This window comes from Ursus arctos, unplaced genomic scaffold (assembly GCF_023065955.2).
Source record: "Ursus arctos isolate Adak ecotype North America unplaced genomic scaffold, UrsArc2.0 scaffold_1, whole genome shotgun sequence".
In the NCBI taxonomy this organism is placed as follows: Eukaryota; Metazoa; Chordata; class Mammalia; order Carnivora; family Ursidae; genus Ursus; species Ursus arctos.
The window spans coordinates 53,864,125-53,891,236 of record NW_026622763.1 but is presented as its reverse complement, the minus strand read 5'-3'; the positions used below and the strand labels follow the sequence as shown (position 1 = coordinate 53,891,236).

The 27,112-nt window shown below is 37.2% G+C and overlaps 1 protein-coding gene across 12 annotated transcripts in view; it reads left to right on the top strand.

Annotated features, from left to right (window-relative positions):
• CHN1 (chimerin 1) overlaps positions 1 to 27,112 on the top strand; it is a 221,635-nt gene that overhangs the window by 137,261 nt on the left and 57,262 nt on the right. The window contains exon 2 of one of the 12 annotated variants that reach the window (XM_026492521.4): positions 1,275 to 1,352. The exons of the other annotated variants lie outside the window; for them this stretch is intronic. Within the exon in view, the coding sequence (XP_026348306.1) occupies positions 1,344 to 1,352 (9 nt within the window). The 5' untranslated portion in view covers positions 1,275 to 1,343. The remainder of the gene's footprint in view (positions 1 to 1,274; positions 1,353 to 27,112) is intronic. 12 annotated transcript variants of the gene reach the window in all.

The window sequence follows — 27,112 nt, the reverse complement described above, 5'->3', positions numbered from 1 at the left end:
AATTTCCTGATGTTTTATATTGTGTGGGATGTAGGTGAGAGAATTTCGTGTGTTCTGATTGGAGTTGTGTTAATCCATTCTTACATTTCTGAGACTCTCGGTTGCCATGTTAAGGAAATGCAGTATTCCCTAGGGATTTGAGCTTGGCTTGTGTCACCAAATAGATTTGTGTGCAAATTCTGCTATTTTACCTGTTGTGTGAACTACTTCATGTCACTTAATTTCTCTGTGCTTTGATGTTGTTTGCAAAATTGTAGTAATAATCAAGTTGTGAGAATTGATTGAAGGAGATAGTATGTGTAAAGTAATCAAACAGTAGCTGGCACATAATAAGCACTCGAGTTTGGTGGTAATATTATTTTAACAGCTATATTACCTCAGGGTAGTATCCTAAAATACTTCCAGTGTCTTAAAGTATTTAGGTACAGAATGGAAATCTGTAATCTAAAATGTTCATTGTCGAGCCGAAATTTTAGTTTTTGGCAAATCTAACTCAAAGTGGCACTTTGCGGCTACAGAGAAACCAACATGTGAAATTATAGATTGTAGAAAATGGTTCTCATATATTCGTATTTGTTAGGAACGCAGATCTTTTTCGGAAGTAACCAAAATTTAAAATCCTAAAAGCATGCTGTATTTAATATTGTTCTTTTCACTCTCTAATTCCCATTTTCTCACTTTTGGTTATTTTCCATTTGTGGCATTTTTCAGTAATGCTTGTATTTAAATATCTCTAATACTGAAAATATATTTTATGCAGCTGTGATAGAATATTCTAAGTCAACATTCTTGAAATATTTTTACAGTGTGTGCATGCGGGTTTTTTAGAGTTGATCAGCCTAATGATAACCTTCACTAATGTGTTCTGGATGTACTTTTCAACATCAAGAGACTTCAGCTAAAGATACTTAGCTACTTCCCATTGGGCTAGTCATTTAAACCTCATAGGGTCTTGGTTGTCCCTCCTACAAAGAGAAAATAGTATTCACAAGGAAAGACACTGAGGTAGATAAGGCCTAGAGGACCCTTTTCAGCTCTAGGATCCCTGATTCCCCGTGTATTCTGGCAACATTACATATGTTACATTGCCTGGATGGTCTTGTGCTGATGACCAGTGATAGCCACATAGAATAGCTGGCACTGGAAACTAGTTCTCCCAGCAGTACATAATGAAGAATCATTTTAAAAATTACTGTTTGCTTTAAATTGCATGCATCTTAAATCTAGTTGGCTTAAAATCTACTCACTCAAAAATAGATTTATTTTATTTATAGGTGTCATCCAACAGGACAGGGATGATGACCTGTTCAAGAGCTTGAAACATTGATTCCCTGTCACAGTTGATGACATTTGTAAGTAAAGACAATCATGTTTAATTGATTTAAAATATCTCTTGCCACAAGTATGGTTTAATAAATATTTTACTGGGTCCTGAATAGCTAACCCCCCCCCCCCACCCATGAGGGGTTTGCCTTTTCCTCAGAGGCAAAAAAGTTGATGTTGCAGGAGTTAGTATGCTGCTGTGGAAAGGTTTCTGGTATCGGACTTAAGAGCTAGGTTCGAGTTCTACAGGAATTGATTTCATGTGGGCAGATTGCTTCACTTCTCCTTTAACAAGAGGGCTTTGGACTAGATGATCTCCGAGATGTGGTTCTTGTTACAGTCTGTGCTCCTTCAAGGAGTGTAGGTGTTGTACGAGAGAGAGAACATGGTAGTAGAGACAGCACTGAAGTTGGTCTTGAAAGAGGAGATCTGTTTTTAGTTTATCCACCAACTAATTGTATCATTTTGGGACAATCCTCAGCCTGTCTGGACTTCAGATTCTTCATAGATAAGGGGTTTTCTAAAAGACAGTAATTTTACAAGATTTTCATTGTAAATACGTGCTGCAAAAAGGGCTCTGTGCTCAAATAGGTTTGATTAAAAAAAACAATTTTTTTTTAACTTATGTATTTCTTTTCTTTGGGCTTCTGAGTTTCGCTAATAACCTAATACGTATTACGACTCTCCGAGAGTGTTCCCGAACTCATCTGGATCACCCCACCACTATTCAGAAAATTATTTAGGAAAATCATGTTTCACAAAATCCACTTGGGGAAATTCTGAACCAGATGATCTCTTAAGGTCTTCCCTTGTTCTAAAATCGAGGGATAAGAATTCCATGTGTGTTTTTTTTTTCAGTCCTTAAGGTGTAAGTTGAGCATCTGAGCTTTGTGGAAGGTTGTCAGGGTGGTTTTATGGCCATAAAGTTTTTTGCCACAGGAAGTGAATCCTGAAGGTTCTTAGCTGTCCCTCAGAAATTTCGTGGCCTGTTTTGATGGGGGGAAGATTCTTTTTCTGATTGACATCTATGTCATTTTTTCATTAACTGTTAAGTTGCTTCTCCAGCTTGAAAGAGCAATCAGAAACTTACATTTTTTTTTTCGAAAAACATTGAAAGAAATTTAATCATGAAGTTGTAGCATGTTGAAAAGCCAGACTTCCTTCTCTTCTAAAATGGCTTAACTTTAGCATCCAGACTGGCCGTGAGCCCCGCTTTTATTAGTGGCTTTTAAAAAATTTATCTTGAAACTGTATTGGAATAGTTCCCTTTTCCAAGTAGTAAATATAGTATGTTCACTTCAACAGATAGTGGACCAATGGCTGAATGCAACAATTTTTATGATGATTTTATACTAATTATTAACATAATTTAAAATTTTCCAAAGCCGTGCTTTAAAAAAATGTCTCATAACTGTCAATAATATAAGGTGTAAAATATATAATTTGCATTTCAGAAACTGTGCTATGAGTCAGAACTCTGAATCTAGCCAGAACCTCTTTACTTTTGGATTTAGTCTTCTAAGCCCCAAAACTTTCTCACATGTTGGAATGACCTGCAATGGCAGGGGTGTGCAGAATCCATTCGTTGGTTTTAAGGAACTGCACCAAGCCAAATCACCTATATGTGTCTGTGTGTGTGTATGTAGTTTTTTCTTCCCCTTGAAGTTTGGGATGGTTGCAGTGCTTGGCATACTGTCATATTAATTTATTCTTAAGGAATTTCTTTTACATTTAAATTCCACTTTTTAAAGACTTTTTTGAGGATCACCAGACTGCGTATGTATTTGAAAAGCCTTGTGAAGTTTGAAGTTGAAATGTAATCAGGGCCCTGCCAAAAAATTGCCATAACTCCTGGAGTTCTTTGGGTACCTCCATAAAGTGATGGGACTCGATGTCCCCAGAGATGCTGAACAGGGCGCAGTTGGTCCGGTCTCTAATTGTCTTATTCTCCCACAAAGCAACTCTTCTAAATGTTTTTAATTTGCTTAAAATATACATAGATATATAGTAAGTTAATTGTATCCATATAATCTCAGTGTAGAAATCAGCAGGAAAGCCGTACTTAAATTTAATCATTACTAAAGTAACAATATCAGAGGAGTGGGTAGCATGAAGCAATCTACAGGAAACTCTTTGATTTCTTGATTCTGTGCTTTCTCACTTTTTAAGACCTTCTTTCCCCCTTCCTGATTCCTCCCCAACCTGTGCTCCTCTTGATCTCCTGAACGCTGCCTTTATCCACATCCATCCCTCTCTCCTCTAGTCAAATTGACATGCTCACTTTCCCCTGTGACTTGTTCAAGGTTAGGATTGGTCATTCCAGGGGCGAACAGACTCTTGGAGAGCTGCCAGATGTGCCCAGGGTCACTTCTTTGTATTAAAAAGCCAATTTAGCAATTTATAAGGAAGACTGCAATTGCCCTGCTGAACTTTTTTTTTTTTTAAGATTTTATTTATTTATTTGACAGAGAGAGAGAGACAGCCAGTGAGAGGGGGAACACAAGCAGGGGGAGTGGGAGAGGAAGAAGCAGGCTCCCAGTGGAGCAGGGAGCCTGATGTGGGGCTCGATCCCAGGACCCTGGGATCACGCCCTGGGCCGAAGGCAGACACTTAACAACTGCGCCACCCAGGTACCCCATGCCCTGCAGAACTTCCGATAGCGGGTTTGTCCTTTGTAAATATCCTTCTTAAAATTCAAGCAGAGTTATGGGGCACCTGGGTGGCACAGTTGGTTGAGCGTCCAACTCTTGGTTTTGGCTCAGGTTGTGAACAATGGGTCATGGGATCGAGCTCAGTGTAGAATCTGTTTGGGTTTCTCTCTCCCTCTCCCTCTGCCCCAAGCCCCGGTATGCTCTCTCTCGAATAAATTCATTAATTTAAAAAAAATCAAGTAGAGTTAAAAAAAAATCCTACATAGTCAGTATATAAGTATATATTAGTCTGTGTGGTCTTGAGCAAGCCCTAAATCTCTCTGGATCTCAATTCACCTCAGTCTCTAAAATGAAGACTGTGGATTCCATTACATGGTGGTTATGAGTATTCATGAAATTTTGTAAAGGGGTCTTCCTTGTATGTGATACATTATTGCCCTTTGTGATCAGAGCAATCACCAACCAAACACCCATTTGTGGGTTTGAGTACTGTTCCCCCAGCCCATGCTAGAAACAGCAGTTCAGGTTTCTTTCTCTTCAAGATGCATGTTTTCTTTGTTTGAAGTGCCCTCCAGGTTCACAAGACAACATCAGACGGCTCCTAATTCCTTCATCCAATAGCGGAGCTTCTCTTTTAGTAATGCTGTGACACCTCTAATTGTGTCTAATCAGGAGGCATGTGTCTTTGCCCAATAATGTGCTAAGGATTTTTAAGGTTAAAGTGTTATTTTCTGTGGTTATTTGCATTTTAGTATTGGCCAATATTTTAACTCTACTTTTCCCTGAACATAAGACAAGTAAAGTCTCCAGCTTCTTTGCCTGCCAGTGGACTTTTATTGAATGTGCGTCCCATGTGAGCCCATTAGCATCTCTCAGATTTACCGTGACTTCTGACAATTCCCTTAACTCCAGCTGGGCAAACCCTCGCCTTCCTTTGCCTTAACATCTTCACACTTTATTTCCTATATAGTCTTCCATGAGCTGTCTAAATAAATAAATAAATAAATAAATTCTTTTTGTTACTCAAGAGTTATCTTGGAACATAAATCAGTTAAGAGAATTGCAGGGGCACCTGGGTGGCTCAGTCGGTTAAGCATCTACCTTCAGCTCAGGTCAGGATCCCAGGGTCCTGGGATCAAGCCCCACATCGGGCTCCCTGCTCAGCAGGGAGTTTGCTTCCCCCTCTTCCTCTGCCCTGTTTATGCTCGCTCTCTCTCTCTCAAATAAGTAAATAAAATGTTTTTAAAAGAGCATTGCAGAAATAGCATCCCCATTTCTTCTTTATTCTCCATGAACTAATTCATCTCGTATCAATATTAATTGCATTTAATTCAACATTTATTGCATGCCTCCTTTTTGTAAGGAAACAGGCTAGGCTGTGGAAGGGACGAAAGACGTATAAGGTATAAGCCCTGCCTCAAAGAACTTACATGTTAATGTTTTTATTGTTTCTGCCGTATTCAATGAGCACTTAGGCGTATTGATAGCAAGAGGCAACGTGCCTATGTAATCTGTATAGTCTTACAATTTGGTAAGTATGAAGTTGGATTTACTCTGTTTTGAGTTTGCTTCTCTAATAGCCCAGCAGATGACAGAAAACACTTTTGTAGACAAGCACACTAATCTTTTCAGAATTGTGGATCAGAAATCAATATGATATTCTGTCATTCCGCTCCAGTGTCAAGGCTTAAGTCCCCTAGTATTGTTTTACCTCTGAGTCAACACCTTGGATTTTCTATACACAGTTGTTGACTAACCAAATGAACAAACAGATTAGTCTATTTTATGAATGCAGTCAAATCCAAAGGTCCTGATATAATCAGTTCTGAGACTGAGAAAGAGTAATTCAAGTTGATTTCCTACTCTATTTTTTTCAAGAACTCGAATCCTTGGAATGTTCCTAATTCCACAAAGCATCTGAGGTACAGAGAAATTGTCTTTGTGACATGTACTAGTTTGTGAAAGGTGGTGGCTAGAACCACCTTTTCAGGGATATGTGCAAAGAAGCCAAGGGTCAAGTGGCATCTCCCCAGACTCATAGTTATCAGTTATGTGTTGGGGATAACCTAGACCCCAGCAGAAAATTTCATAAAGAAAACTCAGATGGGGCCCAGGAAATTTTTTGTGTGAATCTCATCTGTTCTTCCATTTTATCACCTACAAAAAGGATTAGTAATTGAAAGCCATTAGGGAAAACCAGACGGAAAGATGAAAATGGAAGATAAACATCAATTCCTCAGTTCCAAAAACCAGGCCAACAGAAGATCGAATTGTCATTTACCAAGCCAGCTGCAGTTTTGGAAGATTTGTGTATATGAGCCAATTAAACAAATAAAATCTTAAATTACTGGCTTGAGGGTTGGAAAAGGACGCTATTAGAAATTCTTTCACAATTGCTTTTTCGGAGTCTTTAGCATTTTGGTGGGGAAATAATCATTGGTGGCCCATCCACTTAACTTTGTGAAACAGAAATCAGCTCTGGTGGCTTTAGGAGTGATAACATTCTGGGGTCCAAACCAAGTTGAGACTATCAAGCAATAATCTGGCTTTCCCGCGTTGCCCACACATCAATTCCTTGGGCAATTCTAAAAGAAAACTTCCCAGTTTCAATAAATCCTTATATTAGACCTCAACGCTAAATGATTTGGATCTGTAATGTTCATTTTACACTTTTTGCTCCATCCTATTTCCATTTATATTTGGAGTCCTTTCTCTTTCTCTGATATTTAGACCTCTCAGAGACTGGCAAATCATAGCCATGCCCTGAGCCTTTCCTTACTCAAGTTATGAGAACTTAATTGTTTTCATATGGCCTCATAAGTTAGTCCTTAACTCTTCTTGGGTTCTTCTGAGTTACTACACGTGATCAGAAATGCTCAAACCTGGGCGTTATATTGCAAAAAATAGATTCTTTCAGCAAGAAATTCTAAACATCTATAATGGCAACTTATCATGCCCTTGTTTGTTTCCTTTTAAGTGTGCTGCTACATGAGTTCATTGTTTTTGTTCAGTAACTCACATAAATCAGCTCTGTTATCCTCTATTTCCCTAGCTTCTAAAACCATTCAGTGAAAATTCACTAAATGCTGTAGGTTTGCTGATGACCTGAATTTTACAACTTAGACATTATCTTTGATAATTTCTTTTTTTTTTAATTCTGTTTTAGGAAGCTTTTTTTTTTTTTTAAATTTTAATTCCAGTATAGTTGACATATAGTGTTACATTAGTTTCAGGTGTACAATGTAGTGATTCAACAATTCTATACATTACTCAGTGCTCATCAAGATAAGTCTACCTTTGAGGCACCTGGGTGACTCAGTTAAGCATCTGACTCTTGATTTCTGCTCAGGTCATGATCCAGGGTCATGAGATCAAGCCCTGAGTTGGACTCCATGCTGAGTGCAGAGCCTGCTTAAGAGTCTCTCTCTCCCTCTTCCTCTCCCCACTCGCATGCTGTCTCTCAAAAAAAAAGATAAATGTACCCTTAATCCCCTCTACCTATTTCACTACCCACCCCACTTCCCCTCTGGTAAACATCTGTTTGTTCTCTATAGTTAAGAGATAGTTTCTGTATCGTTTTTTGGTTTGTCTTTTTTTTTCTTTATTTACTTGTTTCTTAAATTCCACATGAGTGAAATCATATGGTATTTATCTTTCTCTGACTGACTTATTTCACTTAGCATTTTGCCCTCTAGATCTGTCCGTGTTGTTGCAAATGGCAAGATTTCATTCTTTTTTATAGCTGAGTAATATTCTATTATATATATATAATATTCTATATATATATATATATATACACTATATATATATAGATGTATAACACATTTTCTTTATTCATTCATCAGTGGGTATTTGGGCTGCTTCCATAATTTGGCTGTTGTAAATAATGCTGTAATGAACATAGAGGTGCATATCTTTTCAAATTGGCATTTTCATATTGTTTGGGTAAATACTCAATAGTGTAATTACTGGATCATATGGTAATACTATTATTAATTTTCTGAGGAACCTCCATACTGTTTTCCACAGTGACTGCACCAGTTTACATTCCCACCAAGAGTGCATGAGGGTTATCTTTGATAATTTCTAAGACACTTCACAATAAGTTTGTGCTTATTTACCAGCAGTGTTTGATAAAAAGTTACCTTTAGTATAAAATTTCTCTCTAAAAGCAGAAGCTTTTATACAAGCTGCAGATTATGTAGCACCATCTTAAGAGATTTACACCTTTCTTTCTTTCACCCACTCAACAGAAGGAGATCCTGTTATGGGTATAGTTTGCTTAATAACTTTAGAATGACTTTGGGCTGCCGTCCAAGTTCATGGCGGGGGGGGGGGGGGAGAACTATGATTCTCCTATCCCTTGAGAAAGTTCTGTTTTTCCTTGTAATGGGGAAAATCTGCAAATGAGCAAGCCATATCTCTTTATAGGCTCATTTTCCAAGAATGTTTTATAAGTCAATTTTATTGAGGTATAATTTATATACAGTAAAACGCATGCAGTCACTTGTATAGTTTGATAAGCTTTGACAAATATACCTGTGTAACCGCCACTGCCATCAAATACAGCACATTTCATTACTCCATAAAATTCCCTAGTGTCTCTTTGTAGAAAATTGCACCCCCAACCCTGGTCCTAGGGCAACCACGGATTAGATTTCTATCAGGACAAGACTTTTTTTTTTTAAAGTGTTGCTGTGACAGGTGGCATTCTATTTAATGTTTTAATTTTCCACATTTATAGCACTTTTTACCTTCATTTTGTCTCTTTATTATAAATACATCATCTTATTTAAATACCTACTTTCTTATCTTAATTTTAGATATAAAATTTCTCAAGTCATGTTATTTTAGGGAAATATGGGCAACAAAAGAATTATTGATGTTTAGTACTGACTGCAAGGCACTGAAACTTGTTGACAGTTTCAATCCTGTCATGGGCTTTTCACTTTTTAATCTAGAGTAAGGACTGCAATAAATGTGGGTCCAATAGGAGAGAGGATTCTTAGGGAAGAAGATCTTCTCTGCTCTGCTCGATCTTGGACCTGAGCCAGAAGCACTCAGCCAGCCCTCCTTTCATCACTGGCTGTCTCTTGGCCTTTCCTCTCTGGAGTAGGTCCCATGGCAGGTGTTAGTCACAGTCACAGTTGACGGGTGTCAACTCTGGATGTGAACTGTACCACGTAGGACCAAGTATCACAATGAGAAAAACTACCGTTTCTGCTTTTCTCCTTTTCGTCTACTCAGAAGGGAAAAGGCATTGTTTCTGGCAATTTGTATGCTTTCGGGATTTCCTGTGGAAAACTACTGAAGCATTTTTTTTCAGCTTTATTGAGACCACTAAAGCATTTAGATATCTCTTCCTGTGATCCTTAAAAGCTTGCAGGTACAACCCACTCAAGAATCCTGTAGACTAGAGTTCTCTGCCCAGTCCCAGGGGCAGATTGATACTCTCTTGAATAACAAGCTCCCATGTGTGGACTGTGGGTTCTGTAAACTTCCTGGAGAAATGGTTTGAAGTTTTCTCCTGTCTCCCTCAGACCAAACTATTGGAATATGAGTGAATGAGGGGAATGCTAATAGATACAGAACCTTGTCTTCATTCTAATTTCTTTTTTTTTTTTAAGATTTTTTAATTTATTTATCTGACAGAGATAGAGACAGCCAGCGAGAGAGGGAACACAAGCAGGGGGAGTGGGAGAGGAAGAAGCAGGCTCATAGCGGAGGAGCCTGATGTGGGGCTCGATCCCATAACGCCGGGATCACGCCCTGAGCCGAAGGCAGACGCTTAACCGCTGTGCCACCCAGGCGCCCCTTCATTCTAATTTCTTAAACATAGTTTTAGTCATTTGTGTATTAATTTTAGTAATCAGTTTCAATGCAGTTTGACTCGAGTAGGCTCTCCAGTGATCTGGAACTGTTCTCTAAGCCAAATGGGTCTCAGGAGCTCAAAAACTTCTTTCTTGTGACCCCTTTTGGAATTCCACACGGTTTTTTGGCCACCTTGTGGGAGCTAGTGTTTCTTAAGACTGGGAGGACTGGGTATAATGGTGGTGAGAGGAGAGTACCAGAGTGTGAAAAAAGTAAAGAATAGTAGAAATGTTTTTTTTATATCGACTAGTTCACCATGTTATGCCCATATAGGTAGGTAGGTAGGTAGGTAGGTAGGTAGGTAGATAGATAGATAGATAGATAGATAGATAGATAGATAGATAGATAGATAGATAGATAGATAGATTGTGAATGCCAATCATGTTACCTAAAACTATTCTTTTTTTAAAAAAGATTTTATTATTTGAGAGAGAGAGCAAGTGAGAAAGGGCACGACGTGGGAAGGGGTGCGCAGAGCAAGAGGAAGAAACAGAGTCCCTGCTGAGTGGGGAGCCCAACGAGGGGCTCAATCCCAGGACCCTGGGATCATGACCTGAGCTGAAGACAAACACTTAACCGACTGAGCCAAGGCACCCCCTAAAACTATTCTTAAATTTAAAAGAGGAATCACATGTTGATATATCTAATTAATCAATTTAAAGTTTTTTCCCCCTAGTCTTAAAGAAATACATGTTCTTTATAAAAAATTTGAAAAATAGGAACTAAAGAAAAAAGAGAGGATTACCCATAGCCCCACTATCCACAACTATGTTAACATTTTAAGGGTTTTCCTGCTGGTCTGCCTCTGCACGGGTTGTTTTAAGTAATCCCTGTTCATTTCCTACAAAAATAATAAAACATTGAAAAAAATAGGATTGTTAAAATCACAACAAATCCTACTATTGATGGATAACATAACCAATAATATTCTGCTGTTTATCCTTCTAGAATTTGTGTGTGTGTGTGTGTGTGTGTGTGTGTGTGTGTGTGTGTGTCTGTGTGAGAGAAAGTGAGAAAGAGAAAGAGAAAAAGATGTGTCTTGTATATGAACTGCTTTGTAATTTGCTTTACTATTACGTTACGAAAAATCTTTCCATGTGAATAAATTTCTGCTCTGTTGTTTTAAATATCTACATAACATTCTACTGTGTTTATATGTAATAGTTATTTGGCCAATCCCTTAATATGTATTTTTGATTCATTCATTTTGTGAGTATTTATTGAGTAGCTGATTTGGGCTGTTGTGCCCAGTACCAAACAAGACAACCATGGATCTTCTCATGAAGCTAATTTTCTGTCTTGTACACCAACAATATTAAAAAGAAACTTAAAGATTATTCTCATGATTTTAAATGATGATGAGATGAGGGTACAGATAGAAAAACTCCTTTTTCCTGGAAATTTTGTTCTTAAGTGATTGTAACCCTTGCTTTTTTCCTGTATGCTCTCTGTATTTTTATAATAAATCTTCCTTAAGTAATCTTTTTTCAAAAACATTAAGTAAAAATGTTTCCTGCTTATTCAGATTAGCATAATTTAGATTATACTAGTCATTTTAGTAGACTTTCTAAATTTAGTATTTTGTTTATTCTTGATAAATGGCTTTACCCTTTCAAATAAAAGATTTTTTCCAGAATATTTAATGTTCTAAAAATCAGTGTTTCTTCAGGAATAATGATAACCAACCAAAAATTCAAATTTTTAAGTTTTAACTGGGGGGACAACTTAAAAGTATATACAGTTTTTTTATTGGAATAATTTATATCTTTAAAATCTGTAAGACTTTCATGTGAGAGAAACCTATTTCTGCATTTGTTGAATATAGAGAGCTGCACATTAACTTCCTATGTGATTTCAGCCAAGCTTGTCTACTCTTTGGAGTTCCCTAGTTATAAATTAATGAAGCATTTTGAGGGGAAAGGATTTCCATAATTTATATCTGCAGTGTGCACCGGCTGGGGGTGGGGGAGGGTGGCCTTAGCTCAAACTATTATTTAAGCCAAAACTATTTTGATATCTTGTGTACATAACATTTTAATTATCACTTATTTTAATTTGAATAGTGAATTCCCTTTGTCCCTTGTAGAGAAAGACCCTAAAATGCCTTTGCCTAATTAGTGAATGTGACAAATGCTTTTATTTGGAAGTAGTGTTTATTGTTACTGAGGATATATATTTTTTTAGTTCATAGTGATATTGGATTCTAAACAAGTGTTTTTAATATTTCACTTTTGGTTTCATACAAAAATATTCTAAACTTTAAAGGTAAAAAATTTTTTTTAAAAACTACTTAAATAGTAATGGATCTTTAACATTTGATCTGGTGTTAAGACTCATAAAAGATTTTCTGTAGCCATGTATGCTAGTGTTTGATCATAGTTTTGGAGCAGTCCATAGCATCTGGTTCAAATGTTCTCATTATGCTATTTTCTTTCTTTAATTCCTTATTTTTTGAGATTTGTTTTCCAGAAAGATCTACCTTTCCTCCTCAAATACAAGTATTTCAAGGGGAGCTTTGATTATTATGTTATTCTTATTTATCCAGCCATTCCAGCACACGCCCAAAACAATTTTTTTATTGGGCATCCCCTTGGGACAGGATGTCTGCTTGTCTTATGACTTTAATGATGTCACTTTAAGCACATCATTAACCTCTTCAGGCCTGAGTTGAACTCACCTTCATAGATGACATTTAGGTCCCTTCTAGCTGTCATGATTCACAACCCATAAGTTCTCTTTGTTAACCCTCAAGAGATTTTTCAGACTTAAGACTCTATGCTTCTGAGAACTTATTATTCTAAGAGGAAGACAGGCTAAAAACATGCAAATTTAAGTACAGGCTTGGCTCTGATACTAGCTAGGATTGTTAAGTCTTTGAGCCAGTGACATAATTTCCTGTGGCCTCAGGAAATTGAAGGTCTCTTCTAGCTCCCCAATAAACATGTCGAAGTGTTGTAAAACTAAAAATAATAATAGAAATAACTAACATTTATTGAGCCTGTATACGTCAGAAAGTGTGCTGAGTACTTCACCAGATTATCTGCTTTAGTATTTACAGCAATCCTTTCGAGGGTAGGTATTATAATAACATGGGTATCTTTGGGGATGATAGGTTTATGGAGAGTTATCAAGAGATTCTAGGGGTGTGTTTTAATAGCTCACACTTTATTTTTAAGAATGAAATCACAAAGGACAACCAGACCCTTCCACCAAATGCCCTTTGGTGTCATCATAGAGATGAAACATTGAACTGTGTCAGTAGTTAAACTAAGTAGATCACTGTATTTCGAGTAATTAGATTACTCAAAAAACGAAGAAGTTAAAATACCTTGGATCCTGCCCAAAGGCAGTTGGAGCACAATTTAGGTGGGTCTTTCACCCACTGAGGCTTGTCACACTAGAGCTGTGATACTTAGGTTCAGCTTTTTTTTTTTTTTTGAATAAAAAGCTTCCAATTTACAGAATAAGAAGACCTCTAACTATTGAGTTTTTTGTATAAAAAAGTGAAACAAAGTGTCATTCCCTGTATTGTAGTTTAATTCTCTAATAGTGTCAAATGCTACCCTCCTTTATCTTTGCCACAACCACAGAAATGTACAAATCCAAATAGTCTTGTTCCTTTCATAGGAACAACAACAAAAATAAGTAAGAAAGGATTTTATACTTATTGATGGTTTAAATTATACATAAATGTGCAAAGCTGTCAATAACTCAACGTGTGAATTTTAAATCACAGTATACTTAATAGAATGGAATCTGTATAAATTTCTTTAAAGTTTTTATGATTGAGCCATATTAAATGATTAACATAGCTTATTTGTGTATTAATGAGATATACTTGCAACTAAGATTTATGATAAGCATGTTGCATTATTATAAGCATTTATTATATTTAAGAAAAGTCAGCACACTTTTACATTTTCGACAGTTGACTTAAATTCACATTGAGATCTTCAGGTTTTCATCATTTCAGTCTTCAAAGTGCTTATTAGCATTTCCTTGTCATAGTTGAAGCTTACTTAGCTCTCTGAAACTGACAAAAGACCTCTGAGTTGACAGTCACCTCCTAAATAAATAAGATTGTGAAGGCAGCTGAAGTGTTTTTCAAATCAATACTCTAGAGACTGTGTGTAAAACTATAGTTTATTAAAATTTAAAAGCAGAAATAAAAAAGAAAAATGAAACAAACAACCCTCTTTTTAACACAGTTTGACAGTGGTATTTTCTGTGGTATCTCTCAGAAGCAGGGAAACCAGTAACAAATAAGGATTAGCATTCATAACTATGAAAGAAAAAAATGAAGTATATTATTACTAATGATAATATTTTTGAGAAATAAAGTAATGAAGAAAGTGAAAAAATAAAATAAACTTTTGGGAAGTTCTAAAATATACAGTCATAAATAGCTTTTGATCAGAGTCAAATCAGGTCAAAGTTCTCACCAATGAAACTTTCTATACAACAGAAATGGCTGCAGAAAGTTTGATTCAGTAGATTCAATATGGGGTCCAGACACCCATTAATATATGTATCTTTTTTTGTTTTTTTTTAAGATTTTATTTATTTGAGGGGCGACTGGATGGCTCAGTTGTTAAGCGTCTGCCTTCAGCTCAGGGCGTGATCCCGGCGTTCTGGGATCGAGCCCCACATCAGGCTCCTCTGCTAGGAGCCTGCTTCTTCCTCTCCCACTCCCCCTGCTTGTGTTCCCTCTCTCGCTGGCTGTCTCTCTCTCTCTGTCAAATAAATAAATAAATAATCTTTTAAAAAAATACTGCAGAATTGTAAGCTCCTTTAAAAAAAAAGATTTTATTTATTTGAGGGAGAGAGCGAGTGTGTGCAAGTGGGAGGCGGGGGTGGGAGGGAAGGCAGAGGGACAGGGAGAAGGACAAGCAGACTCCCCATTGAGCATGGAGCCCAGTTTAGGGTTTGGTCCCACAACCATGAGATCATGACCTGAGCCAAAATCAAGAATCGGATGCTTAAGTGACTGAGCCACCCAGGCGCCCCAATATATGTGTCTTTCTATATGAGAGAGAGAGAACAAGAGAGAGACTGAGACTGTGTGTCTATAGCGTGTGTGTGAGATCCTGTTGCACAGTAAAGATTATAATTAATGGATTAGATTAGTGGTTCTCAAACATTTTGGACTGAGGAGCTCTTTACACTTGAAAATTGTTGAAGACCTCAACAATTTTGGGTCATATCTCTTGACATTTACTATATTAGAAATTAAAACAGATTTTTAAAAATGTCTGGTAATTCATTTAGAAAACAATAAACCCATTGCATGTTAATGTAACAGCATTATTACTAAGATAATGATATTTTTTTACATTTCTGTTAATCTGTTTGATGTCTTAATACTGAACTGAAACGACTGGATTCTCAAGAGCTTCTGCATTCAATCTGTGGTGATATGTTACTTTTTTAAAAAAGATTTATTTATTTATTTTGAGAGAGAGCAAGAGAGGCGGGGGCCAGTGGCAGATGGAGAGGGAGAGAGAAACTTAAGCAGTTTCCATGCAGAGTGCAGAGCCCACCGCGAGGCTCGTTGCCAGGGCCCTGAGATCACTACCTGAGCCAAAACCAAGAGGCAGACACTTCACCGACTGCAGCACCCAGACACGCCATGTGGGGATATGTTATTTTAGCTCAAGCATATGAAGGGAATCTGACCTCATACGAATAATGCGCATTTGGGAAAGTAAGGAGTATTTGAATAGCCTTTTCAGGTATTTGTGGATATTTGTCTTTGATATCTCATCACAACTACATAAATGGTAATGTGTTTTTTTATTGAAGTATAGTTAACATGCAATAATATTCATTTCAAGTGCACAATGTAGTAATTCAATATTTATGTACATTATAATATCACCATGAAAAGTCTAGTCACCAATTTTCACTATATAAAGTTATTGCAATATTATTGACTGTATTCCCAGTGTTGTACTTTGACTTACATATTTTGTGACTGGAAGTTTGTACCTCTTAATTCCTCTCACCCGTTTTTTCCATCTCTCCACTCTGCTTCCCTCTGACAACCACCAGTTTGTTCTCTGTAATATGAATCTATTTCTGTTTTGTTTTTTCACTTATTTTGGTTTTTTAGATTCCAGATATAAGTGAAATCATATGGTATTTGTCTTTCTCTGACTTATTTCACTTAGCATAATACCTTCCAGGTCGATCCATGTTGTTGCAAATAGCAGGATTTCATTCTTTTTTTATGGCTGAGTAATATTCCCTCGTGTGTGTCTATATTTAGGTGCCTGTGTGTGTGTGTGTGTGTGTGTGTGTGTGTACTTGGATAGTGGCGATTTCTTAAAGGTTAACTTGTGGTAGTGTTAGCTGAAATCTTCACAGTAAGCATTTTTTATTCTGTTGCACTAAAATCCACTGATCTCTTTTGAACTCTGAATGGATCTTCCAACTGTGCATGTTTCTGTAGGATCATGCATTGGTCATTTGGGAAATATTAGTTCACTGAGTTCTGTAGGTCTTCTAAACATTGACACATTTCTTTATACAATATCAAAAAGTATCAAATTTGTTAATATCATCATTGGTTTCATCAGAAAAGTCATTTAAGTAGCGGGAAGCAGGTGATATGTTCAGGACGACAGATGCAGAATTTCCAAAATTACTTTTTTTTCACTTCAGAGTTTGAATTTTATTGACAGTGAGTTGTTTTCCTTGAGGTGGCTGGCTCACTTTGTTCATTTTTGAGAAAATGCCAAGTCAGAATAACTAATATTTATGTGAATCATTCCTCCAAGTAAAAAATGGTATTCCACGGAAAAAGCAGCTACCTCAGCTTGCAACTCAAACAATACTTTTCCTGAAGAAAACCATCCCTAAAAGGAGCCCACATAGCTTTTCTATCATTTTGAATGACACTAATAACTCTCTTGTGGAGAGTTTTTTAAATGTGGAGATGTAAAACTCTAGACTTCATGTAATCTACAGCAGGAACAACAGAGGAGACAGAGTTAGGAAGAAAAAAGTTTAGATACGTGACCCACAGTAACTAATTTAACACGCCGTTGTTCACTAAAAGCTGTGCCATTGGTATAAAATAATGCATTAAATGCTATACTTAGTATTTCAAAGACTGGCTTCTTTTAAAAATGGAAACAACAAGGAAATATTATTCAACCGATGACATGGTTTGATATTTCTAACAGTGAAAAAATGTAACAAAAGCATCCAAAGGGAAAAAATCTACAGCTGATCCTGCAGGAGGAGATATTTTAGGCAAGTTTTTTTTTTTTAAACACCATACTTCTTATTTTAATGTCTTCCTTACTAAGACATGCGTTTCAAAATAGTTTCATCTTGTGGTTTTATAACAAGTTGTGGGTTTGAGTTCTTGGGAAGAAAATAATCGAACTTTAAGCTTACTAATGGTAGATACTGTGCAAATTCCCTTTTCTTTCTAACATCATTACAGAGGGCGTTTATTCATCCAAAAATTTTCATTGTACTTTGCACTCTTCCTCCAATAATAGTTGTTTCGGTCCTCCATATTCATTCAAACACAATGCTTCAACCGTCTTTAGAATTGAAAGCTGCAGGTCATGAATCCTGAGTATCTTTATGTTTCATGTGGCACCTGTTCTCTTAATACGGCACATATTTTTAATTCAGTCTCATCCTTTAGTCAGCGATGTTGCTAAGATACCTGTGTTGTCACAAATTTCCTAACATGTTTTCAGTTCATATTTGCATACGTTTTGGCTGTCAGATGAGGAAACAGTATTTAAATTGCACCCCTGGCCAACCGTTACTTTTTTAAAACCCATGATGTAAGATATTTAAAAGAATGATCATTATAAGAATAGCCATTTTCTTTGTATCAAATATATTCTGACAGTATCTCAAGGGCAGGAGGCTAGAATCATTCAGACAGGCATTCATTTTATGAGTCTGAATTCAATGAGTCTTACAACTGTGCCGTGAACTTGGCGCATTCTTTCATCATTTATTTATTTATTTTCGTTCTTTAAACATTTGGCACCTGCTTTGGTCCAAGCACTGTGTTAGGTGATAAGACTGATGCGGATAATGATAGCAGTATCAGTATCATCACCAACACCTAGTCTCGGAGAGCTCTGTGTGCTAGGTACTGAAAGTGCATGCTTCACATACATTCTGCAGACATTATTTCATCTCAGCCTTCCAACAATGCTGGGAGGCAGGTACTGTTATCATTTCAATTTTACACATGAAGAAACTGAAACTTCTCCCCAAGATCCCATAACTATAGTAAGTGGAGCAGAGATCTTTTACAGATAGTCTTTACTCAAGAGCCAAGCTTTTAACTATTTAACTGTAGATAACACTGAACTTCAGTTAAAAAAAAACTTTAAGGGGCACTCTGGTGGCTCAGTTGGTTGAGTGCGTGACTCTTGGTTTTGGCTCAGGTCATGATCTCAGGGTCATGAGATCAAGCCCTGTGTTTGGCTCATGCTCAGTGTGGAGTCTGCTTGTCCCTCTCCCTCCCTCTCTGCCCCTCTACCCCTCCACTTGCTGTCTCTCTCTATATATATATCAAATGAATGAATAAAATCTTTAAATTTTTAAAAATTAACTCTTTATGGATAGGATTATTAGGCAGATTGAGGAGGAAGTTTTTTTTTTTTTAAGATTTTATTTACCTATTAGAGAGAGAGAGCACGAGCAGTGGGAGAGGCAAACGGAGAAGCAGACTCCCCCCTGAGCAGGGAGCCCCATGTGGGGCCTGATCCCAGAACCCTGGGATCATGACCTAAGCTGAAGGCAGTCACTTAACCAACTGAGCTACCCAGGCACCCCGAGGAGGAACGTTTATAAACAGCAGCTCCCTGCTTGCATTATTTCTGATCAAAGGACTGTATGAGGTGGTCAGCAAAGTGCCCTGTGGTTTCAGTGTTAGAGGCTGCTGAAGGCACTCCCAGATTGGGAGAAGAAAGAGATCTGGGATGGAGAGATGTGTAGAAGTCACCTGAGAGACTCTCAGAGGGATTGGGAGAGGAGGAAGCAGCATGGAAGGAGGACATGGGCATAGATTTCATAAATAAATTCACCTTTTGTTAGAGAATGTGGTCATCAGGATTTAAACATGATGGAATAAATCCATTACCTATCCAAAACTTATCCCAATCATAATTGATTCATTAAGGATGTATTTATTTGTTTAATATTAGGTCCTTATGAAAATAGTTAGGGCTCTATTCTCTGGTACTCGCCAGTTTCACTAATGCCTAGAACATAGTTAGATAGTCAATAAAATATTTTTTGAATAAAAGCTATTTAGGGGAACTTTGTATTGTACATATATACTTTGGCCATTTCTGTATTTTCTTTAAATGAATTGGTGGGCTCTATGAAGTATTTATACTTTCTCAGGCCACATGTCCAGAACCCCAGATTCTTAATTTTTTATACTATATTCTTTTAAAGATAAAATGCATCTAATCATGTAATCACTGCATTGGCCAGGTTGGAATCTCTCTTACCAATATAAGACTTGGTTAATTGTTTTCCCATGAGATGGAAATGGCTTTCCACCGTGTAAATTATATATGTCTTTTTGGTGAATTTTAATGGAAAGCTTAATTACCTCTTTCTAAAGACAGCTTAATTAGTTGCTCAGGAGACTAGTCTCTCAATCCATTGGTTTGGAGGGTGGTTTTGTTGATTGTTTTTATTTAAGGAACATGAAAAGCCAATGCAAAAACAAATATAAAAACAAGAAAAAGCAAGTTGCTCCGTAACTCTCCTTGAAGTTCTGATAGACATTTGTCAAAGGGTCTGCATGTATCTAATTAAAAACAACATATAACTTTACTCACCACCATCTAAATAATGAAGAAGTCTTTTAATTACCAGAAATTAATCACCAAGGCTGACTATACTTCTCTGTAAACCATTTGTCAGGCTTAGAACTGAATTGGGGGTGGTCATTTTCAGCTGTAAATATTTCTGCTGGCTCTTCTGGGTCTTTGTAAGCCTGGGTCTTCCTAAGGTGAGAGTCAGTTTCATGCCATGTTAAGTGATCATATCCCGCATGTCAGGGAAGCAGAGTGGAGTAGAGAGAGAATAGTGTGAAGTCAGGAGGACTGGGTTTCCATCACGGCGCTCCTTTGCTTATTGATTATCTGCAAAAACCTTAGCATCACCAAATTTTCCCTCTGAAGAACAGGACTGTGAGGATGCGATGCAGTAGTCTATGTGACAGAGCCCTTTGTGGAATCTAAAGGTCTGTGTAGTGTTACTGAGGTGCGGACAGCTGAAGAGCCGGACTTGGAATTTCTTTTCTTTTTTCTTTTCTTTTCTTTTCTTTTCTTTTCTTTTCTTTTCTTTTCCTTTCTTTTTCTCTTTCTCTTTCTCTTTCTCTTTCTTTTCTTTTCTTTTCTTTTTTTTTTTTTTTTACCAAAACACACAGAAGAATACAGTAATCAAAGTTCTTGTAAAGTAAGAGTAGAACAGGATCATGAAGCCGGTTACCGCACGGATTACTTTGTGCCATGTGACATGGCCCTAGAACCAGGCTTGCTGCTGGGAGGGGTCTTTCCGGGCCTCCCTCAGTCACCCGGTCCTGCTCTCCTGAAACCAGCTGGGCGCTTCCTGCTACAAGGCAGGGATATGCTAAGCCTAGAGAGAAACATGACACACCTTCCTAGACCAGCACTTTTACCCAGTAGTGATTGATTGAAAACATTTTTCAAGCCACCCCTGGGTCCCTGCACATCCCTGTTCACTTTTGGTTGCTCTTGGGGACATTTCGGTGGGAAAGGTAGTAGCACTGTGGCCCAGGCGAGTCAGCCTTAAATAACGTTTGACCTTCTCAACCTAAGATCTTCGCTTGCTCTTTAAACTGTCCCCCATTAACCTATCCTTTGTGGAGGAGGAAAGCAGCAGGGGAGATCCCTCTCAGTACAAGAAAATGTCACTGAAAGATGGAGGTTAAATTCTCCTTTACTCTTTTCTTCTTCCTCCTCACAGGGAGTTGATTGCAGTCTTTCTGTCTAATTGACTAATGTACTGATCACTTCTGGGCCTGGTCCACATGCCTCAAATTACTCTTCAGATGTCCAGCTTCATATGGGAGATATATATATATACACACATAGATAGATAGATAGATAGATAGATAGATAGATAGATAGATAGATAGATAGATGATAGATAGATAGAGGATACATAAAACATGGGCGCCCGGGTGGCTCAGTTGGTTAAGTGCCTTCAGCTCAGGTCATGATCCCAGCCAGCGTCCTGGGAAGAGTCTCGCATTGGGCTTTCTGCTCAGTGGGGAGTCTGCTTCTCCCTCTGCCTCTTGCCCCCGCTTGTGTGCATGCTCTCTTTTTCTCTCTCAAGTAAATAAAATCTTAAAAAAATAATAGTAATACGTTATATATATATACGTGTGTGTGTGTATGTATGTAAAAGAATCTATCTTTTGTAAGTTAGAGGTTGTTAAAGTTCTCTCTTAATTTCTTAGGATCCTTTGAACTAACAAGAATTTCAGAAAATGAAATACTATGGACTATATATAATATAAAAGGTTGATTTTAGAAAGTGCCCAGAAACAGGCTATTTTTACTTTTTTAACATTGTTATCTTGCTGTAAAACATGCCACATGGCAGTGTCATTACAAAAAACACACATTAATGTCTAGCACTGAAGTGAACAATGAGCACATCTATGAATTATGCTCATGTTCACACTTCTCAGGGTAATTGTTATGAAAGTTAAATTTTTTGCCTTCAGGCCACTCTTGCCATTTTCAAGTAATAAAAACAGGTTTTCAAACTAGGTATGTTTGAACTTCACAAATACACATCATACCATACATCAGAATTTATTTATGCTTAAAAATATTAAAATACAATTAGAATATTTTAATCAGACTATACATAAAGGAAATAAGCTTTTATACCTGAAGTTTAAGTAAGTTGGTAACAGATCCTTTTTAAAATAACTAAAACATAAGAACTTCATCCCACGGGGCGCCTGGGTGGCGCAGTCGTTAAGCGTCTGCCTTCAGCTCAGGGCGTGATCCCGGGGTCCTGGGATCGAGCCCCACATCAGGCTCCTCCACTGGGAGCCTGCTTCTTCCTCTCCCACTCCCCCTGCTTATGTTCCCTCTCTCGCTGGCTGTCTCTCTCTCTGTCAAATAAATAAATAAAATCTTAAAAAAAAAAAAAAAAAAAAAAAGAACTTCATCCCAGCCTCATCCATAGAAGTCACTGGAGGAATGAGAAAATTAAACTTTTATTGTGATACGCTAGTGATTGCAGAATGTTTACTGGACTGCAAGAGCTTGAAATAACCTCACGTGGCAGTTTAAAATCTGAAATTACTCCTAATAATATCTATCTGAGTTGGCATTTTAGTTGTAATTTCCAAATATATAACTAAAAGCTTTCTGTAAAAGTGAAATGTCTGTGATTCAGGAGTTTACAGTATATTTCAAGTCTCTAATTGTTCATAAAGTGTTTGCACTCCTCTAATTTCATCTGTGTTGTTACTGAATAATCATAGTGTCTCTTTAAGTCTTACAGATAAAAGATACCAAAAATATGGGTAAAACAAAAATCAAAATGTCAGTGATACATAGCCCCTCGGGTTCATTGAGGTGGAAAAATTGAGGATTTCCCCTGGAGGCCAATTTCAGCTTTTCATTAGGAAGAACCAAAAAAGAGCGTTGTTGTGACCATCACCATCCAGCCAGTCATGGCCAGTGGCTGAGTACCGGAGAGTGTTAGACTAGAAGGTGTGATGGGTAATTTTATGTATATTACATGTATATATTACTTTGTAATTACATAACTCAGGACAAGAAAACATCTTCCATTTATTTTATCCTCCAGAAAAACCTATTATATAAATTGTTATCAATACATCAGGGCTACAATCTAGTATCCTTTAAGAACATGTAAGTGAAAACCTAGGACTGTGTCTTAGGAACTAACTTTAAAATAGCCGTTTATGATATTTGAACAGAAGTATGAAAACCATCATAAAGAGACACCTGGAAAAAGACTCAAAGAGGTGGAAGTTGCTTGGGTCTATCTAAGCACTGATTTAAAATGCGGGAGCCCCACTACTGGACAATGAATGTTCTTGTCTATTAGCAGGGCCATCCTAATTGTATAGGATTGAACAAGTGGCTTAACTCTGTATTCAGTACCAGTTCATCTAACCCACCCCACTTGTTCTGAGTCCTTTCTCATCAGCATCCTAATTAGTTTTTGTTTCCAGTATAGGTGTATTACCAGAAAAGAGAATGCTGGTCACCCATGTTATGATAATTTTATCTCCTACCTTACTATAAACTAGACTACCGTCGTTCTGCTTTTACCTTATCACTTTTAGGAGCTTGGTATTCTAATGTCACTCTCTCGAGAAGTAGATATGATCACCTTGAGTTTCTGAGCCTACAAGACTGCGTACCAGACAAAAGCTAGTAGTAAATTAGCTAGAGCTGCCCTGTGGAGATGGCCAAGCTGGTCTTTCCCAGTAGACACACCCAAGTCTTTATACCCCTGTGTGCTGAATGAGTATGAACCTTCCTTTTTTCCTTTGACTTTCTATTGCAAATCTAGAGAACACCACAGAGTTCATTTAGTCGAGAACTTAGAAAAGTTCAGTGAGTTGGCTGGTATCATTCAGAGCCAGGCTTGAAAACTGGGCTGTACGCCATTCCACCCCCTCTCAGGGCCTGGTGCTCTTCGTGCAGAGTGCAAAACGCTCCTTCAAAACTGTTCCTTGGAAAATTTGATCATTTCTGTTGTTTCTTGAAAGAATAAAGAATGCAGGGCTGGACTTTTTTTGTTTGCTTCATGTTTTCAAATGTCCGGTGTTTAAAATTATTGCGTATGAGTCTGTCAGGGAACACGTTAGAGTATACAGAGTTTGGTGGTGTCAGTGTTAGTATAATTTAAATTTATTATACACTGAAATGAATGCACTGATATGCTTTATTATCTGTTTAGATGGATATTACGTTAATGCTAGAGGAGCTATGTGATGAAGACTAAGTTAGCAATTACGACGTGACTGATGCCAGTAGCATAAAAATTTAGAGCCCTAGCAGAATGTAAGGGTTTCCTGTGCAACATAAAAAGTTATTTATCCCAACATAACTAAAGCAATTTATAAAGTTCTGTATAGATGTCTTTACCATGTGACTTAAAATGCATTTGAAAATTTTGATTAAATGATGAATATGGTAGATACTATAAATTCAAATATAAGCAGTACTAAAATAGCTAGTGGTCTGAAGGGTACCAGAATTTAAATGATCTAGAAATTTATTCAAATGATAGCCTTTCAGAATTGCATGTTAACAATAGATAATATGAGAAACAGGACAGTTCTAGAGGAAAGACATAGAATTTGAAGTCACATAGGCCTGGGTTCAAATCCTGTTCCTCCCACATATTGAATGACCTTGGGCAAGGTACTTAACCTTTCTAAGCTTCTTTCTCATCATGTACAAAGTAAGAATTATACTGTCTACCTTATTGATTGTTTGAACAGCTAAACTACATCATCCATTTGAAGCATTTCCTAGTACAGTAACTTGCAGTTATCAGTTAATGTAATGTGACATATTGTCGCTAAGTACCTTGAAATATATTCCGTTCGTGGCTCTAATGGAGAGAAATTAGGTTATAAATTATAATTCAGGGGAAAAGGTATGAATAATCTGTGTATCTAGGGTGAGCTTTGCTTGGATCCACAAATCTTCATGATATAACTTAATATTGGGGGTTAGGAAAGCTGTTTTTTTTAAATTGAATTACAGTTATTCACAGTGTACATTAGTTTCAGGTGTACAGCATAGTGATTCTACAACTCTATACGTTATGCTCACCACAAGTGTAAGTACCATCTGTCACTGTGCTACTGTATTACAGTACCATTGACTGTATTCCCTATGCTGTACGTTTCATCCCTGTGACTTATTCCATAACTGGATGCCTGTATCTCCCACTTCCCCTCACCCATTTTGCTCATCCCCTCCCTTTTGGGTAACCATCAGTTTATTCTCTATTTATGGACTATTTCTGCTTTTGTTTGTTTTGTTTTTTAGATTCCACATATAAGTGAAATCATATGGTATTTGTCTTTCTCTGTCTGACCCATTTTACATAGCATAATACCCTCTCGGTCCATCCATGTTGTTGCAGATGGCAAGATCTCATTCTTTGTTTTATGGTCGAGTAATACTCCTGTGTGTGTGTGTGTGTGTGTGTGTGTGTGTGTGTGTGTGTGTATCTCACATCTTTCTCCATTCGTCTGTGGATGGATGCTTCCACATCTTGGCTATTGTAAACAGTGCTACAGTAAACATAGGGATACATGTATCTTTTCAAATTAGTGTTTTCACCTTTGGGGGGTAAATACCCAGTAGTGGAATTTCTAGATCATATGGTATTTTTAATTTTTTGGGTAGTCTCCATCTATTTTTCATAGTGGTTGCACCAAAAATTTACATTCCCACCAACAGAGAGTGAGGGTTCCTTTTCCTCAACATCCTTACCAACATTTGCTTTTTCTTGTCTTTTTGACTCTAGTTATTGTGACAGGTGTAGGATGATATCTCATTGTGGTTTTGATTTGCATTTTCCTGATGATGAGTAATGTTGAACATCTTTTCATGTCTTTTGGCCATCTGTCTGTCATCTTTGGAAAAATGTCTGTTTAGGTCCTCTGTCCATTTTTAATAAGATTATTTGGCTTTTTGGTGTTGAGTTGTATCAGTTCTTTATATATTTTGGATACTAACCCTTTATCAGATATGTGAGTTGCAAATTTCTTCTCCCATTCGGTAGGTTGTCTTTTCATTTTGTTGATGGTTTCCTTTGCTATGCAAAAGCTTTTTATTTTGGTGTAATCCCAGCAGTTTGTTTTTGTTTTTGTTTCCCTTGCCCTGAGGGGACACATCTAGCAAAATGTTGCTAAGGCCAATGTCAAAGAGATATTGCCTATGTTTTCTTTTAGTTTTGTGGTTTCAGAGCTCACATTTAGGTCTTTACTCCATTTTGAGTTTATCTTTGTATACGGTGTGAGAAAGGGGTCCAGTTTCATTCTTTTACATATAGCTGTCCAGTTTTCCTAGCACCATTTATTGATGATACTGCCTTTTCCCCGTTGTATTTTCTTGTCTCCTTTGTCATAGATTAATGAGCGATCTAAGCATGGGTTTATTTCTGGGCTGTCTGTTCTCTTCCATTGATTTGTGTCTGTTTTTGTGCCAATTGCGTACTCTTTTGATTACTACAGATTTTTAGTGTATCTTGAAATCTGGGGCTGTGATACCTCCAGCATTGTTCTTTCTCAATATTGCTTTGGCTTTTTGGGGTCTCTTGTGGTTCCATACAAATTTTAGGATTATTTGTTCCAGTTATATGAAAAATGCTGTTGGTGTTTTGATAGACATTGCACTGAGTCTGTAGGTTGATTTGGGAGTATGGATATTTTAACAATTTTAATTCTTCCAATTCATGAGCATGGAATATTGTTCCATTTGTGTCATCCTCAATTTCTTTCATCAGTGTTTTATAGTTTTTAGAATATAGGTTTTTCACCTCCATGGTTAAGTTTATTCCTAGTTATTTTATTCTTTTTAGTACAATTGTAAATGGAATTGTTTTCTTAATTTTTCTTTCTGTACTTCGTTATTAGTATATGGAAACACAACCTATTTCTGTATATTAATTTTGCATCCTGTGACTTTACGGAATTCATTTGTTACTTCTAATAGCTTTTTGGTGGAGTCTTCAGGGTTTTCTATGTATAGTATCATGTCATCTGCAAATAGTGACAGTTTAATGTCTACCTTTGGATTTGGATGCCTTTTGTTTCTTTTCCTTGTCTGATTGCTGTGGCTAGGACTTCCACTACAGTGTTGAATCAAGGGGGTGAGAGTGGATATCCTTGCCTTGTTCCTAATCTTAAGGGAACTCAGTTTTTCACCACTAAGTATAATGTTAGCTGTGGGTTTTTCATATCCCTTATCACGTTGAGGTATGTTCCCTCTAAAACCTGTTTTGTTGAGGGTTTTTATCATGAATGGATGTTATACTTCTTCAGATGTTTTTTCTGCATCTTTTGAGATGATCATGATTTATTTTTTAAGATTTTATTTATTTATTAGAGAGAGAGAGACAGAGCACAGCAGGGAGAGCAGCAGAGGGAGAGGAAAAAGCAGGCTCCCTGTTGTGCAGGAAGCCCAATGCAGGGCTCAGTCTCAGGACCTTGAGATCATGAC